The sequence below is a fragment of the Callorhinus ursinus genome, unplaced genomic scaffold (assembly GCF_003265705.2).
Source record: "Callorhinus ursinus isolate GAN/ISIS: 27379988/994484 unplaced genomic scaffold, GSC_fseal_2.0 scaffold37, whole genome shotgun sequence".
Lineage (NCBI taxonomy): Eukaryota > Metazoa > Chordata > Mammalia > Carnivora > Otariidae > Callorhinus > Callorhinus ursinus.
Window position 1 is genome coordinate 15,382,810 of NW_027397099.1, and position 13,710 is coordinate 15,396,519.

The 13,710-nt window shown below is 55.3% G+C and overlaps 1 protein-coding gene across 4 annotated transcripts in view; it reads right to left on the minus strand.

The window, feature by feature from the left end:
• SLC12A3 (solute carrier family 12 member 3) overlaps positions 1 to 13,710 on the minus strand; it is a 45,132-nt gene that overhangs the window by 12,387 nt on the left and 19,035 nt on the right. For 2 of the 4 annotated variants that reach the window (XM_025889261.2, XM_025889260.2), the window contains exons 19-25: positions 12,635 to 12,717; positions 11,439 to 11,528; positions 10,757 to 10,858; positions 9,509 to 9,620; positions 6,835 to 6,921; positions 3,826 to 3,961; positions 2,264 to 2,331 (exon numbers count right to left, since the gene is read on the minus strand). In XM_025889261.2, coding sequence (XP_025745046.2) covers positions 2,264 to 2,331; positions 3,826 to 3,961; positions 6,835 to 6,921; positions 9,509 to 9,620; positions 10,757 to 10,858; positions 11,439 to 11,528; positions 12,635 to 12,717 — 678 coding nt within the window. Of the gene's footprint in view, positions 1 to 2,263; positions 2,332 to 3,825; positions 3,962 to 6,834; positions 6,922 to 9,508; positions 9,621 to 10,756; positions 10,859 to 11,380; positions 11,529 to 12,634; positions 12,718 to 13,068; positions 13,385 to 13,710 lie in introns of those variants that run through there. The other 2 variants (XR_012374655.1, XR_012374654.1) reach the window with 2 other exon arrangements.

Genomic DNA, 13,710 nt, shown 5'->3' on the forward strand with positions numbered 1-13,710 from the left:
TCCTACGTCATTCTCTGGCACTGAGTTCAGAAATTTCAAAGGCTGCGAGGGGGCTGGTGGCTGCATTCTCGAGGGGACACCCGTCACTCCTGCTCTGGCCTTTCAAGCTTCAGCGTCATGTCCCCTTCCCCAGCAGAGGCTGTCCACCTGTCCACCCATCCACCCGTCCGAGGGACAGGCTCCCTTTGCACTCTGCCCCGGCACCTGCCAACGACCCCCAACTCCTGCTCCCAGGATATGCGCACTGGCAGCTACAAATCTTCAGAAGTAAAGCCGCTCCAGAAGAGAGGAACTTTTTGTTCAGATTAGCATCTCTTGGCCACAAAGAAAGGCAGGCTTGGCCCTAACCTGGATCCAAGGCTTCAAAACCCAATCCTTACTTCACGGCTGTGGGATCCTGGGCAAGTTGCCTGACTCCTCTGAGACTCAGTTTCCCTCTCTCCAAAGTGTGTGTGTTGTGGGGGTGATGGGGGTAAAACAGAACCACTGCACAGAGTTTTGAAAATTACTAAGGCCCCATGTCTCCAGTGTGGCTCAATCAATAAAATGCGATGTTGATTATTATTATTTCGATTATTATTTGCTTTTGAGGAGGGTGTCTTTATAGGAAAAGAGAGGGATCGAGTCCCAAAAGGGAGACCCAGAAATAGGTTGCTCGTCTAGGCAAAGGTTGTTGGGCCAGCTTATTATCTTATAAGGCTGGTTTATCAGCTGCGAGGGTGAAGCTGAACTCAAACATAGGCCATTAATCAGATAAACTGCTGTTAGGTAGACAGCAAACAACCAAGTTCTGCCCCAAACCTGCTCTAGAAAATGGTCTGAGTATGCTCTTCAAAATGCTGGAAAGTGTAATTTTATCTTTCCTCCTGAGGCAGGGGAGGACTTTTTTCTTCCTCAGAAATCATAGCATGTTGGTGTGAAAAGGACAACCTTGGAAATAATTAGGTTTAACCCTTCTCTATAATCAGGGAGACTGAGATGCAGAGTAGGAGTACTTGCCCAAGGCCGCACGGTGAGCAGAGACAAAGCGCAAACCTGCTTCTCTGAACGGGGCTGGCCCTCGTGAAGAGCTGGCTTGGCACATCCCAGGCACCATACCCAAGGAAAGGTCTGGGGAGTCGCCCCGGGGTGAAGCCACTGTCTTGCGCTCTGACCCGGTCCACAACCCAGGCCAACCTTGCCCTAGGTTGCTGGGTGCTGGCCCGAGGCTTGCCGAGAAACGCAGCCCTTTCTCTTACCACAGTTCCCGCGTCAAGGAAACACAAAGCACTTCTTTGTACCAAAAAAATGCTCTCCCTAAGAGCCCCAGGGAGCAGAGCCGGCTTCCTGGGCATGCAAGCTGTGCAGTCACATGCTCCCCTCCGCCAACACTTAGAAGGGTCGCATGCTGGGTTCCATCCTCCACTGCTGCCTTCTTGCCATTCTTAATACTTTTTGAATAAGGGGTCCCACTTTTTCATTTGGCGCTGGGGCCCCTCAGTGGTGTGCCTGATCCTGGTTTCAGGGTATGAGAAAACAGGTTCTGCCAGCTTCGGGGCCATCCTGAGGAATTCCCAGGTGGCTAGCCCTCAGGAAAGCCAGGCCAGTTATGGGCCTTGCCAAGTATGCCCGTTCCCTCTGAGCTAGGCTTCCTCTGGGAGAGGGGAGTCAGCGGGCCCGGCTGCCCGTGTTCTCCCTCTAGGCCTCTGGGACCCCCTGTGCCACCGCCACCTGTGCCCTCATCTTCCACTTCCTCGGCTTTGGCCCCGACCCATGAGAAGTGGCTCAGAGCGGGCCACAGGTGGCCGCAGCCGAGGGCCCGTGAGGCATGGAGCCTGGCGCAGCAAGCTTCTGCTCCTGCCGCTGCCCAGGCTTGGCACCCACCACAGCCAGGGGTGGCCCATGGCCAAAGAGGCCTGGGTGATTCCCAAACAACCAGGAATCGCTTTTCTTCTGGAATGAGCGGGGTCGTTTTTGCCAAGCTGAGTTTGGCAGGGAAAGGTGGCGAACAAGGGAAAATGGTGGGGAGGGGAGCCGGCGAGGCCGGAGATGGGTGAGGTCCTAGAACTCTGCCAACTGGCGCTCAGGTGAGGGGAGCCGAGCGGGGGCAGGCCCAGCCACATGCCAACAGGCCACCTGGGCAGCGTTCCCTGGAGCTTTGGGCCCTTCCGCCTCACAGGGGAGGGCTCGGGCCCTCAGCCGGCGTGCACCTCCTGAGCCCCCTCCCAGAGCGGACATCCTGGGCCTTGGGGACAGCCTTCCCTTCCCAGCAGTGGCTACTTACATGACCACCAGAGCGGCGTCCCGGGAGGAATCCTGCAGAATCTCATTCAGCCTCACCTGCCGGAGGGACTGGAACAAGGAGAAGCCACGGGGTCACTGCCCACATCCTCAAGAGTGGTCCCCGACAAGCCCAGGGGCGTCTTGAAACATTTCAGACCAGATGCATGAATTCTTCCCCCTCAAGTATTACAGACTCTCCCTCCTCCGAGACGGAAGGGGACCCTCAGGGTAACAGAGTGCCAAGTCCACCTCCTTGGGAAACCCTCCTTGGCTTTTCTTTGCCAGACCTCATTTCCATGACTGGGGGTGGCGGGGATTTGTTGGGAGAGAGAGCACATTCTGTGGTGTGGGGTGAGCTGGGTCCACATCTCAGCCCTGAGAGCTCACAGCAGAGAGAACCCGAGCAAAGCACGTGGCCTCCCCGGGCTTCATTGTCTTCACTGTAAAATGGGTACAATAATCCCATTATCGTATCGGGGAATGTGGGCAGCACCGAGGGAGATAACCCACGCAAAAACACGTGGATATCGAGGGCTCAGCACTCGGAAGGCACTTGATAAGGTAGACTCAGAGCAGAGGCAGAATGTGCCACCTCCCCCTCCATAACAGGCTAGGCCAGACCCTTCTTTGGACACTACACTTTATCCAGCATTTTCCAAGGAGCTGTGAGCCCTCTGGGGCAGGGTCTCAGGGCTGACAGATCAGAATTCCCTAAAGCTTATGTGAGATTGGGTTGTGGGGGAGACTCCCTCCCACCCCAAGGCCTGTCTCCAGATTGTTCAGACGTGATTGACACTCAGAGTCTGATTGTGGGAGGACACCCCATTTGAGAGAATGGAAAACGTTGGGGAAGTGAGTTCAGTGATTTCACAGACTCCAGACCCTACACTGGTGACATTTTGGGGGGAATAATTCTTCGTCGTGGGAACTGTCCTGTGAGTTGTAGGATGTTTAACAGCGTTCCAGGCTTCTACTCACTAAGTGACAGTAGCAATCCCACTCACCAGTGGCAAACAGACACATTGTCAAATGTCCTCTGAGGGCAAAGCGGGGGTGGGGGACCACTGACCCGGAGCACAGGGAGAACTGCTCACCCCATCTTAAAGTGGCCATGGCAGCCACTACCCTCTTTTAGGCCTTGAAGAATCTAGAAGACGCTGTCTGGGCGGGGGTGGCCATGATTTTAGGCTACATGTAGGGTGGGGCCTGCAGGCTAAGGGGAATCTTCAAGCAGCTTTGTTGGCCCACAGTGCAAGTTCTACCTTGACCTTTGCCACCTGTGCCATGAATCCCTTCCACCAGGCATAGAGGGGAAGAGGGAGAGCTCCCACCAGTCCATCGCCACAGCGGGGCGTGACTCATGCCACGAACGGCTCTGAGTTCCACAGCTGATTTACCTAGCGTCTGTGGCTTGAGGATACCTCAGAGGCCAGGGCATGGTGGAGCAGGCTGGTCAAGGGGCGGGGGTTAAGGAAGCTCAGGACAGATGGGGCACGTGGCCCTGACCCAGAGGAGCGCCTTGACCCCCGCCCCACCCCAGCCAGGCCCTTCTCCCTCGGGTACCTTGACTCTGTTCTTGTTAATCTCCTCGTCTGAGATCTTCCAGGGGCAGTCCCGCCTCATCTCTGTGACAGTGGTTTCGTCCTTGAAGCCATCATTCAGGCGGAAGGGTGCAATCATGTCCTCAAACCGCTTGGTGCTTGGGACAGAGAGAGCAGGTGAGACCGGGTGAGACAGCCAGTTTCCAGGACAATCAGGTCCCCCAAGGGAGACGGAGATGGGCGCCACGGGGACATGCTTTTCAGGTTGAACGCATTCTGCCGCTGTGGTTTACATCAAAGTGGCTTCCATGTAAAAATCAGCACTGACCCGTTGGGTCTGGCATGCCACGGAACTTCTGTAAGTTGTCCACAACGCCTGGCCTGGGATCCACCCCCACCCCGCCGACCGTTCCCTGGGTGGTTCCTGAGCACTAACTATCCTGCGCCAGGCTCTGCGCTACATACCAGTGAACAAAAAAACCCTACAATGTCCTCTATCTACGGAGCTCACCGTCTGCTGGGCAATAAACAGGCAAATCTAGATCACGAGCTTTATGAAGAAAGCACAAACCGAGTACCAGGACTGGAAATATTTGGGGCAAGGAAGGCCTCCCTGAAGCTGAAGGATGGCTGTCCTTCTGAAGCCAGCTCTTCACAGGCCAGGGGGTGCTGGAGCACACAGAGCTGAAGGTGCAAAGGCCCTGAGGCAGAAGTGTGTTCGGTCTCTTTGAGGAGCAGCAAAGGAGCCAGTATGGCTAGAGCAAGGTGAGGGCAGAGGAAAGTGGGGTGAGTGAGGACACACGAGTGTGGGAGCCTAGACCACGCAGGCCTTCGCTGTTTGCCCTGAGATGGGGAACTGCTGGAGGCTGTTCTGTATGACTTGACTTACAGGATTAAAAATAGAAATTCAGACTGGTCGGCCCTCAGATGAAACCCGCTGCAGCCATATGGACGGAGGAGCTCACACTGGGGACAGAGTCAAGAGAAAAGGGTCCAGGGCCGAATCCCAAGGATACTGGCAAGTGTCGCTCAGGAAAAGGAGGACTAACCAGCAATCGGAACTGAAAGAAGGGTGGCTGAGGTAGGAGGAATCCTGTGGAGGGTGAAGCCTCCGAAGCTAAAGGAAGAACTGTCTCCAGAGGGAACCTGTGTGGGATGCAGCGGAGAGGCAGAGGAAGATGAGCCCAGAAAGGGGTTCTGTGGGGGAGGCGGAGGCCAGTGATGACACCGGCGAGGGGGATCTCCGTAAGGAAGTGGCTGCAAAGAGTGTCGATCTCTTTGGAGAAGTTTGGCTGAGCGAGGGAGGAGAGAGCAGGCCAGGAAGTGAAGGCAGAGAAGGGCCAAGGCTGGGGTTTTAAAGATCAGGGCTGCTGCATGGGGTCTGTGGGCTTGCTCTCGAGCTCCTCCCACGGGGAAGGATGCCCAGATGTCTTCAGTTGTTGCTCCTCCACCAATAGAGACAGCCCAGCTGCATTCTCTTGTGCTTTCTGGTGCGTCTCTGCCGCACTCCTCCCGTGGCCCTGGATTGCTCCCGCCTGCACTCGGGCCGGTGTAGGAGCCGATGTCCATCACCGCGGACCAGGTCCTGCCCTCTCCAGGCAATGGGGAACATAAGGGAGAGGTAAGAGATCGGGACGGACCTGACTTTACCGAGGAGAGTGAGGGCTGGGAAACCTCATGTACATGGATTTACAGAAAGCAAGCCCGATTTTAAATGTCTTAAGTTTCAGACTAGTGAATTGAATCATTGAGCAGGTGAGTCATCATCCCTTCGGACCCACCACTGAGCCTAGCTAGAAGTTCACATGGGGATTTGCTTAAAGTCCGTGAGCTTGCTGGTGCATGGGGGGAGGAGGAGAGTTATGGCCCAGACCCGTCAACGTTTTCCCCACTCCCAGCACCAGTGTGTTCATGGAAATAACATCAGGGGCTGTGGCTGCCACGCTTCTGCCTCAGGGCCTTTGCACCTTCGGTTCTGTTTGCTCCAGTATCCATCAGCCCCGTGGAAGGGATGTGCCTCTGCCATGGCCCCTGCCCTCCAGCCATGTGTTTCTGGGCATGTGACTCTGCTAACCCCGGTCATGGCCAACTGGAGCAAAGGTAGCCAAGAAAGAGGCTTTGCGGCAACCTCTTCCTGGGCCCCATGGGCAGGGCTGAGCTGGGCCAGTCGCAGTTCCTTTTTCAAGAACTTCAGTTAGGCAAGGCTTAGAGAAGGAAGCAAGTCTGTAGTGGAGCCAAGACCTCATGAAAAGGTCAAGGTCTAGAGCTCAGAAGCCATGAGGAGGCAGAAGCCATTTGATCCAGCATTTACTGAACACTGACTCGGGGCTGGATACTGTGTTAAGCACTTTATACAGACTGTCCTTAAGACAGTGGTTATCCAAGTGAAGTGCCGGGACCAGCCCCTGAGAGCTTGTTAGGAATGCAGGTTCTCAGGCGCTATCCGGGACCTACTGACTCAGAATCTTGGGGCCGGGTGGGGCGGGAGGAGCGGGGCTCAGCAAGCTGTGTTTTCATAAGCCCTCCGTGTGATTCTGACACAGGCCGAAGTTTGAGAACCACTGCTTTATGACAACCCTTCAGGGTGCTGGAGAAAATTTAGAAATTCATGAGTAGCAAGCCGTGTGAAGTGTGAAGCCAGAGACCGCCCCCCCCCGTTCCTCCCCCCAGGTCTGGGGATGGGTGGCGGTGGGGTCCCTTGAGGATGAAACACCTGCCTTCCCTCGAGTGGCCGAACAGCCGAGACTTGCACCTGCTTTAAAACACTTGCTCTAAGGAAAGCACAAATGTGAACAGTCACTGTCCTCCAGCCCAGGTATGTTTCTGGCAAAGACCAGAGCTCTGACATGCAAAGAAGGAAACCCTGACAGGGAAGATAAAGGGCTGCAAACTCCTCCCCTTCCTCCTTCCTCCCCTGAGCCCTGTCCAGGTGGCTGACAGAGCCTCTGCCCGAGGCTCACCAGACACAGGGGTGTGCGGGGCACACAGCGGGCCCTTCTGCCTGGGAAGTAAGTCAACACAGAGAACTTACTGCTCAGCCCGCGGCTTCTGGTTGATGTCAGGAAGGACGTGAACTTCGTGGAATCCCAGTCGGAACTTGCTCAACAGGGAAATGATCCTGGAAGATGGATATTTTTTAAATGCGTATTCTTCCATTCAGTGAATTTGTACTGAGTGTCTACCGAGGACGCAGCAGTGAATACAACAGATCAAACCCTGGCCTTAGGGAGTTTACGTTCTCACCCGGGCAGGGGTGAGATAAATATTGATAAAGTAGGTCAGAGGATGAAAAGCGGTAAGGAAAAGTGATTGAGCAGTATTTCCCCAAGTACCTGGTGGCCATCTCTGGACTAGCACACCTTACATTTTAACGTCTATACATCTTCCAGGGACCTTGGTACAATACAGAGTCTGATTCATCTGGTCTGGGGTGAGGCCTGGGATTCTGCATTCTGACAAGCTCCCTGGTGATGGGATGCTGCTGATCTCCAGAGAACACTTTGAGGAGCAAGGGTCTAAGGGATAGAAGGTAAACCACAGGAAATTGCAGGGTGGGCTGCAGAAACAGAGATGACACCCATGAATGAAGTATAGAACCGGGAGGAGCGAGCCATGTGGCACTGACTTTGCATGTAATGGGAGGAGACCGTCTGTGGTTGGTGAGAGTCAGGGAAGGCTTCACAGAGGAGGTGGCAATCTAGCTGGACAATGCATAGTGTGCGAGATTATTACAGGCCAAAGGGGGGGGTGAGGTGGGGGTGTCTCCAGTGGAATCAGCCAAGGAGACTTCTAAATAATACATCTGCCTTGGCTCTAGCCAAGTACATGGGGATACCCCAGAACAAGCTGGCAGGGTTTGAGTGCATGCGGGTGGGAAGTCCAAATGAGTGAGGGCATGGCGGTGCAGGAGGTGGGGCGGGAGCAGTGAGTGGCTGGCTGGGTGGGGGGCAGGGGCCAGGGATAAACCTTAAGGACCAGGCCACCGCCCAGCCATCAAGCTGCTGCTGGTCCCCGAACTTGGGAGGGAAATTAGGAAAGCAGAGCTGTGAGTAGATGTGCTGGTATGCAGCACGGGGGTGGCAGGTCTGGGCAGGGCCCCGGCCAGAGGCAGCGCCAGCCTGGCCTTGGGGTCACAAGGAGGCCAGAGGGCTTGGCCTTGCTGAAGGACAGTTGGGAGGCAGAGGACATTCCACAACCTTCACGTGCCAGACAACCCGTGAGCCCATGGTGCCATGGCCTTGAGCTCCACTAAACCTGTTGAGCCCGGCTTGCACTCGGGGCTGCAAGAGAAAGCCGAGCCGGTGAAGCCGCCTTCCTGACTTCTTTATCTTCTGGAGATCACAGCAAGGCCAGACGCTGCTTTCCTCAGCACTGCTGAGAAGGGCCTTCTGGGGCAGAGGTTCTCAGCAGGGGTGAGGACCAGGAGATGGGATTGCCGGTTGCCTTTAACTCACACGGCGGGTGACTGAGAAGGGGTCATGGGGACACAGTCCTGGTGGCACAGGCCCCATGGTCCTGACCTAGGGGCATCAGGGTGGGATTGTTGCCAAGAGCACCAGAGGCCGGGCAGTTTCTTCTCTTTGGCTAATTCATTGCATGACCTTGAGCGAGCCACCCATTGTTCCTACCTAGCCGCGCCCTCTAGTGGTCTTCCATCCCACAACCTTCCACCTCACAGGGCCGTTGCCCAACTCTAGGCACACCTGTCTACCTACCTTGACCATTTACTTCCTTTTCAGCTTAAATCAACTCACATTCTTCCTTAGCCACATCTTGAAATTTCGTATGGTGATTTTCAACAGAAAACCAGCATCTCTTGCCAGAAAGAGGCGATCAATAAAACCCAAGTAAATAAACAAATGTGACTAAATTCTGGCTGGTTGAACTAAATTCTGCTGTTGCCCTCCAAGCTCTTCAGCCAGGCCTGTCCTCTCTGGCTGAGACAGACTAGCATGGGTTCCCGAGCAGAGAGCCCTTCTCCTGCGGAATGAGAGCCACACGGTTGGAAGAGAATCAAAAGTCACTTCTCGGGGCGCCTGGGTGGCTCAGTTGTTAAGCATCTGCCTTCGGCTCAGGTCATGATCCCAGGGTCCTGAGATCGAGCCCCGCATCGGGCTCCCTGCTCAGCGGGAGGCCTGCTTCTCCCTCTCCCACTCCCCCTGCTTGTGTTCCCTCTCTCGCTGTAGCTCTGTCAAATAAATAAAATCTTTAAAAAAAAAAAAAAAAAGTCACTTTTCACCAAGAAATCCAGTGGGATTTGCTGCCCCAACTCCTGGCCCCTAATGTTACCTCTTGTCTCACCAGGGACAGCATCCTAAGCTTGGGGGTGGGGGTTGCCCTGAAGGATCCTTAGCCCCACCTCATTCCTCAGCAGGAAGGGCCTTCCTTCTCTGTCCTTCACTTCACACAGGTTTCTCCTTGAGCAGATTTGTGGCTTTAAAATGTAACACTCCTCCCCGTCATGGCTGGAACTAGGGCGTCTGCGTCTTATTAAAGGGGGCATGGGACAGCAAAACAACTTCCAAAATGGGCAGAAACCTGCTCCTGCCCAGAGCTCCCTCCCCACTGCTGTGACCTGGAGAGGGCTGAGTCCACCTGGGGGGGGGGGGGGGCGCACACGTGGGGGAGAGCAGGAGGGGGGCACCATGGGCAGAGCTGGGATGGTGCTGGTCTTGCACGGCCCCCCACCAGCGCTCCCCACTTACGCCTTTCTCTCCTGGTCCATCCTGTTGATCTGGCCCCCCACGAACACGCGGATCCTGCATTTGCTCCATCTCTTCTTGCGGCCAAGAAGATAGGGGATGAGGAGGGTGAGGCCTGGCAAGGAGGGTCCCCGTAAATCAAGGGGGAGCTGCTCTCAGGATAGAGCACCCTCCGGGTTCCCGCCCCATCTGCCACTGGCACGCCTCTTCCTCTCTTTGGACCTCAGTTTACCCATCTATGTAATGAGGGTGCTAGACTAAACCAAGGTGGCACACGGGGCTCTCTGGGTTAGGGTTCATGTAGCCTGCATGATGTTTTTAAATCCATGAGCTGGCATTTAATAATTGGGCGATTTTCACGTGAAAATCTGAATTGCTGGCTGGGGCGCCTGGGTGGCTCAGTCGTTAAGCGTCTGCCTTTGGCTCAGGTCATGATCTCAGGTCATGATCCCAGGTCCTGGGATCGAGCCCCGCAAGCCTGCTTCTCCCTCTCCCACTCCCCCTGCTTGTGTTTGCTCTCTCACTATGTCTCTCTCTGTCAAATAAATAAATAAAATCTTAAAAAAAAAAATCTGGATTGCTGGCATTTTTTTTTTTTTTGAAGATTAAAGATTTGACCAGTGGGTGGGAACCCTCATCCCTCCTTGTCATCTCTCCACATGAGGCCAAAGACCAGCTGTCACTTATCATTGTGCAACCCTGGACCAATTGACCAATTACTTCATGGCTCTGTGCCTCAGTTTCCTTCTTTGTAAAGGGGTCTCATAATAGTTCCTGCCTAGGGATTGCACTTAGTGTCAAGCGTGTGGTAAGTGTTCAGTCTACACGAGCTATCGTGCCGAGGATACATGCTCCTGGAGCAGTATTTTCTGTCTAGGTTGGGCTCTATCAGGGGTGCAATAATAAAGCCGAGAGAAGCATTTGTCTTAAGAAAAATGGGAGAGAGAGTATTTTTTGGGAAGTGAGGAACATTCCTACAGCTTCCCCCATTTATGGCAGGGGCCCGTGACCCCCTAAGGCCCATCTTGTCTGAACATTCCATCCCATGCCGACCTCAGCTCCTCCTACAAAGTCCCCCATTTTACAGCCAAGAAGAGGGGCTCAGCCAGGCTTCCCCAAGCCCAGAGGTCCCTAGTCCCCTTCGCTGGGCTCTGTGGTCCCTGCAGGGGCCTTGTCCACAGTGGCCAGGAAGGGCAGGCCCTGGAGGGAAGGCGGCCCTGGGGAGAGCTTGTGACCAGGGTGGGCACTGACCTCCATCATCAAAGAGCCAGTAGATGTCAATGCTCTTCTTGCCCTGCTCAGACTGGAAGATGGTGCTGGCCTGCTCCTCCCGCACTAGGGCCTCAGGGTCCACTGCGGGAGCAGAGGGGCTGGTTACCTCGGAGCAGCACATCTTCAAATGCCTGACTCTGTCTGAAAACGGAGCCAGCTGCCCTGTGAGGTGGGCTCGCTGTCACCTGCGCTACGCCCACGGCAGCAGGAAGCACTGCACTGAGGGCGTGCGTGGTGGGGACTGGCCCAGAGCTCCACCACTGGCTCTTCAGACAGTGAGACCCTGAAATCCGATTCTCAGCCAGGAGACCAGGAGCCAGGGTCCCGGACGTGCAGTTCCCTTATTCCCCTGCATCCCAGGGCAGCAGTGGGAAGGGACTCTCCTCCCTGCCTGTCACCCCTAAGCCTGGCCAGGGGGCCCTGGGAGGGGTCTCACACATGGGCCCCGGAGCCAGCTGGACGGGTTCCCACAATGCCAGGTGGGTTCCCGAGGAGGGCTGCACTGTTGAATGCTGCCCATGCCCATCTGCCCTGGTCCCCGGTTACCCAACCTCAAGGGTCTTGGGCACCTCCTGCCCATGACCAGTTTCGCTCATGGCCCACCACTCGCTGCCCCACAACGTGAGAGCATCCTGAGCCTCTGAGTGGGGTGCGGACTGACGTGTGCCTGAGACAGACGGCCTGGCCCCGCTGGTGCTGGCTTCTTTGCCATCCTCCGCCGGGTCAAACACCGGGTCAAACACCGGGTTAACTGCAAGAGAGGGGGCAGCTTTGTTCCCGGGCTCTCCTCAACTTGGGGCACTTCTGGCTTCCTCCTCTCCCAGGCTACCCCTTACAACTAGGAAGAAAGTCCTGACTCCTCACCTTCCCCTCATCTGGCCCCTGCCTCCCCCTGGCCCCGGCCCTTGGCGCTCCAGCTCCCCCGCCCACTGCCCTCCTCCTGCCCCTGCATCAGGCCTCATCCAGGTGTCCCCTGAGCCAGGAGCCCTCACAGCAACCCCCCTTCTCAGCAAAAGTCCCCATCATCGGAGGGGCCTTTCTGACCACGTGCCCTGTGTCCTTGTCACTGTCTGCCATGATTTATGGGTCCCCCGCCTTTCCTGTGGGAACCCAGCTTCCCCGGGCTGACTCGGTTTCGTTCCCTGCTGTACCCCCAGCACCGAGCACGGTGTCCGCCAGGAGCACAGTTGCTGGTCTGTGAATACTGGTTTTTCATCAATATTCCCGCAACAGCTGCTGTGCGTCAGGCCGCTGTCTGCCCAGGGTGACGCGGATCAGCACCGCCAGCCACAGATGTGGCCTCACACCTCTCAGTCCCCGCCCCCCGGTACCACCCCCTTTTGTTTTCTATACTGTGATTTCGTTCAGTCCTCCACATGTGACTAACGCAGAGTCTGCACATCCCTGTGTGATAAAAGTAAAACACAGCCCTCCTCGGTGCCCCACACAGGGTCTTGGGGACCAAAACGTCCAGGTTCTGTGGTCTTTCTCTGTATTTCCATGTTCTGGTGTCTTTATGTGGGCATTGTCCTTTCTCCCCTCTTTTCCGTCTCCCTCCCTACTAGATCGTCTTTATCCCATCTGCTTACAAAAACCCTGATAGTGGTTCGGGAGCTCTGAGGTCCAGTCTTGGTCCTGCCCCTAGCTGGGAGCGTTACCTTGAACTGGGCCAGTGTCTTCATTTGGAAACCTGAGGAGCTCTAAGAGGCCATCAAAAGCTAATTTTTAAAGCTTTTATTCCTTACTAATGTCCCCCTCTCTTCCCTCCACCACTTAAAAAAAATCGGGTTCTAGAACTTTCTGGGATCCTGTTCTGGTTTTTGACAGGGGCTCCGAGCAGGTGGGGCGTGTACTCACTGTGTGCCTGCATCACCTCTGAGACGTTGAGCCCCTCACGCATCCTCATGACACACACACCATAGTTGAAATCAAAAGCATCACTGGAAAGAGGAGAGGTGGGGTCAGGCTCCTCTCGGTCCTAGCCCCCAGCCCCCAGCCCCCAGGAGACCAGATGTCTACAGTGGGCCCTGCCTCCCCACCGTACCCTTCTTTCTCTCGGGGCCTCAGTCTCCCCACCTGTGTAACGTGCAGGTGGGGAGACTCTAGCTCTACGGTCCGTGGCACTAAGGATGCTGCAGACCCTGTACTCAGGGGGAAACCAAGTCAGGCCCATCTTCAAGACAGTCCTAAAACATTTGGGTAATCTGCACAAGCCTGCCAACAGAGGTGGGCATGGGAATTCTTAACCCTATTTTACAGAGGCAAAACTTGAGCTTCAGGGAGTAACTTGCCCATGATCCATGCTAAGGAAATGGCCAGCTGGCTTTAGAATCGAAGAGCTGAGACAGAACCCTGAGGGTTGGCACACACAGGAATGGCCTTGCCCAAGAGGGCAGCAACAGCTTGTCTGAGGGAACGTCGAGAAGACTCCCAGCCCAGAAGTATATTCTCTGCCCAGTTGACAGAGGGCCCCAGAGACCACCAGTAGGGCTTGATCTGATGGGCTCAGCATTGCCCCTGTAGGCTCCTTTAGTTGTACATCTCTGGGAGAGGCACTTCACAGGCCCCAGCATTTTGAGGTCTTGGAGCACTGGAGCTGGGGGGATGCTGGAGAACAGGTATTCCACTACCTGTTGTCGTTGTCAGAGGCAGCTGAGATGCCTGGCTCAGAGTCAGGTGGCTAGGTCACAGCAGACCAGGAAGCAGGTCCCAGGTCCCCAGCACTCAGCTTCCTTCCTTCCTTCCTTCCTTCCTTCCTTCCTTCCTTCCTTCCTTCCTTCCTTCCTTCCTTCCTTCCTTTTTCTTTTCTTCCTTCCTTCCTTCTATTTATTAATTTTTAAAATATACTTCTATTTTTACTTATTTATTTAGATTGAGAGAGAGCGCATGCACAGGCAGGGTGGGAGGAGCAGAGGGAGAGAGAGAATCCCAGG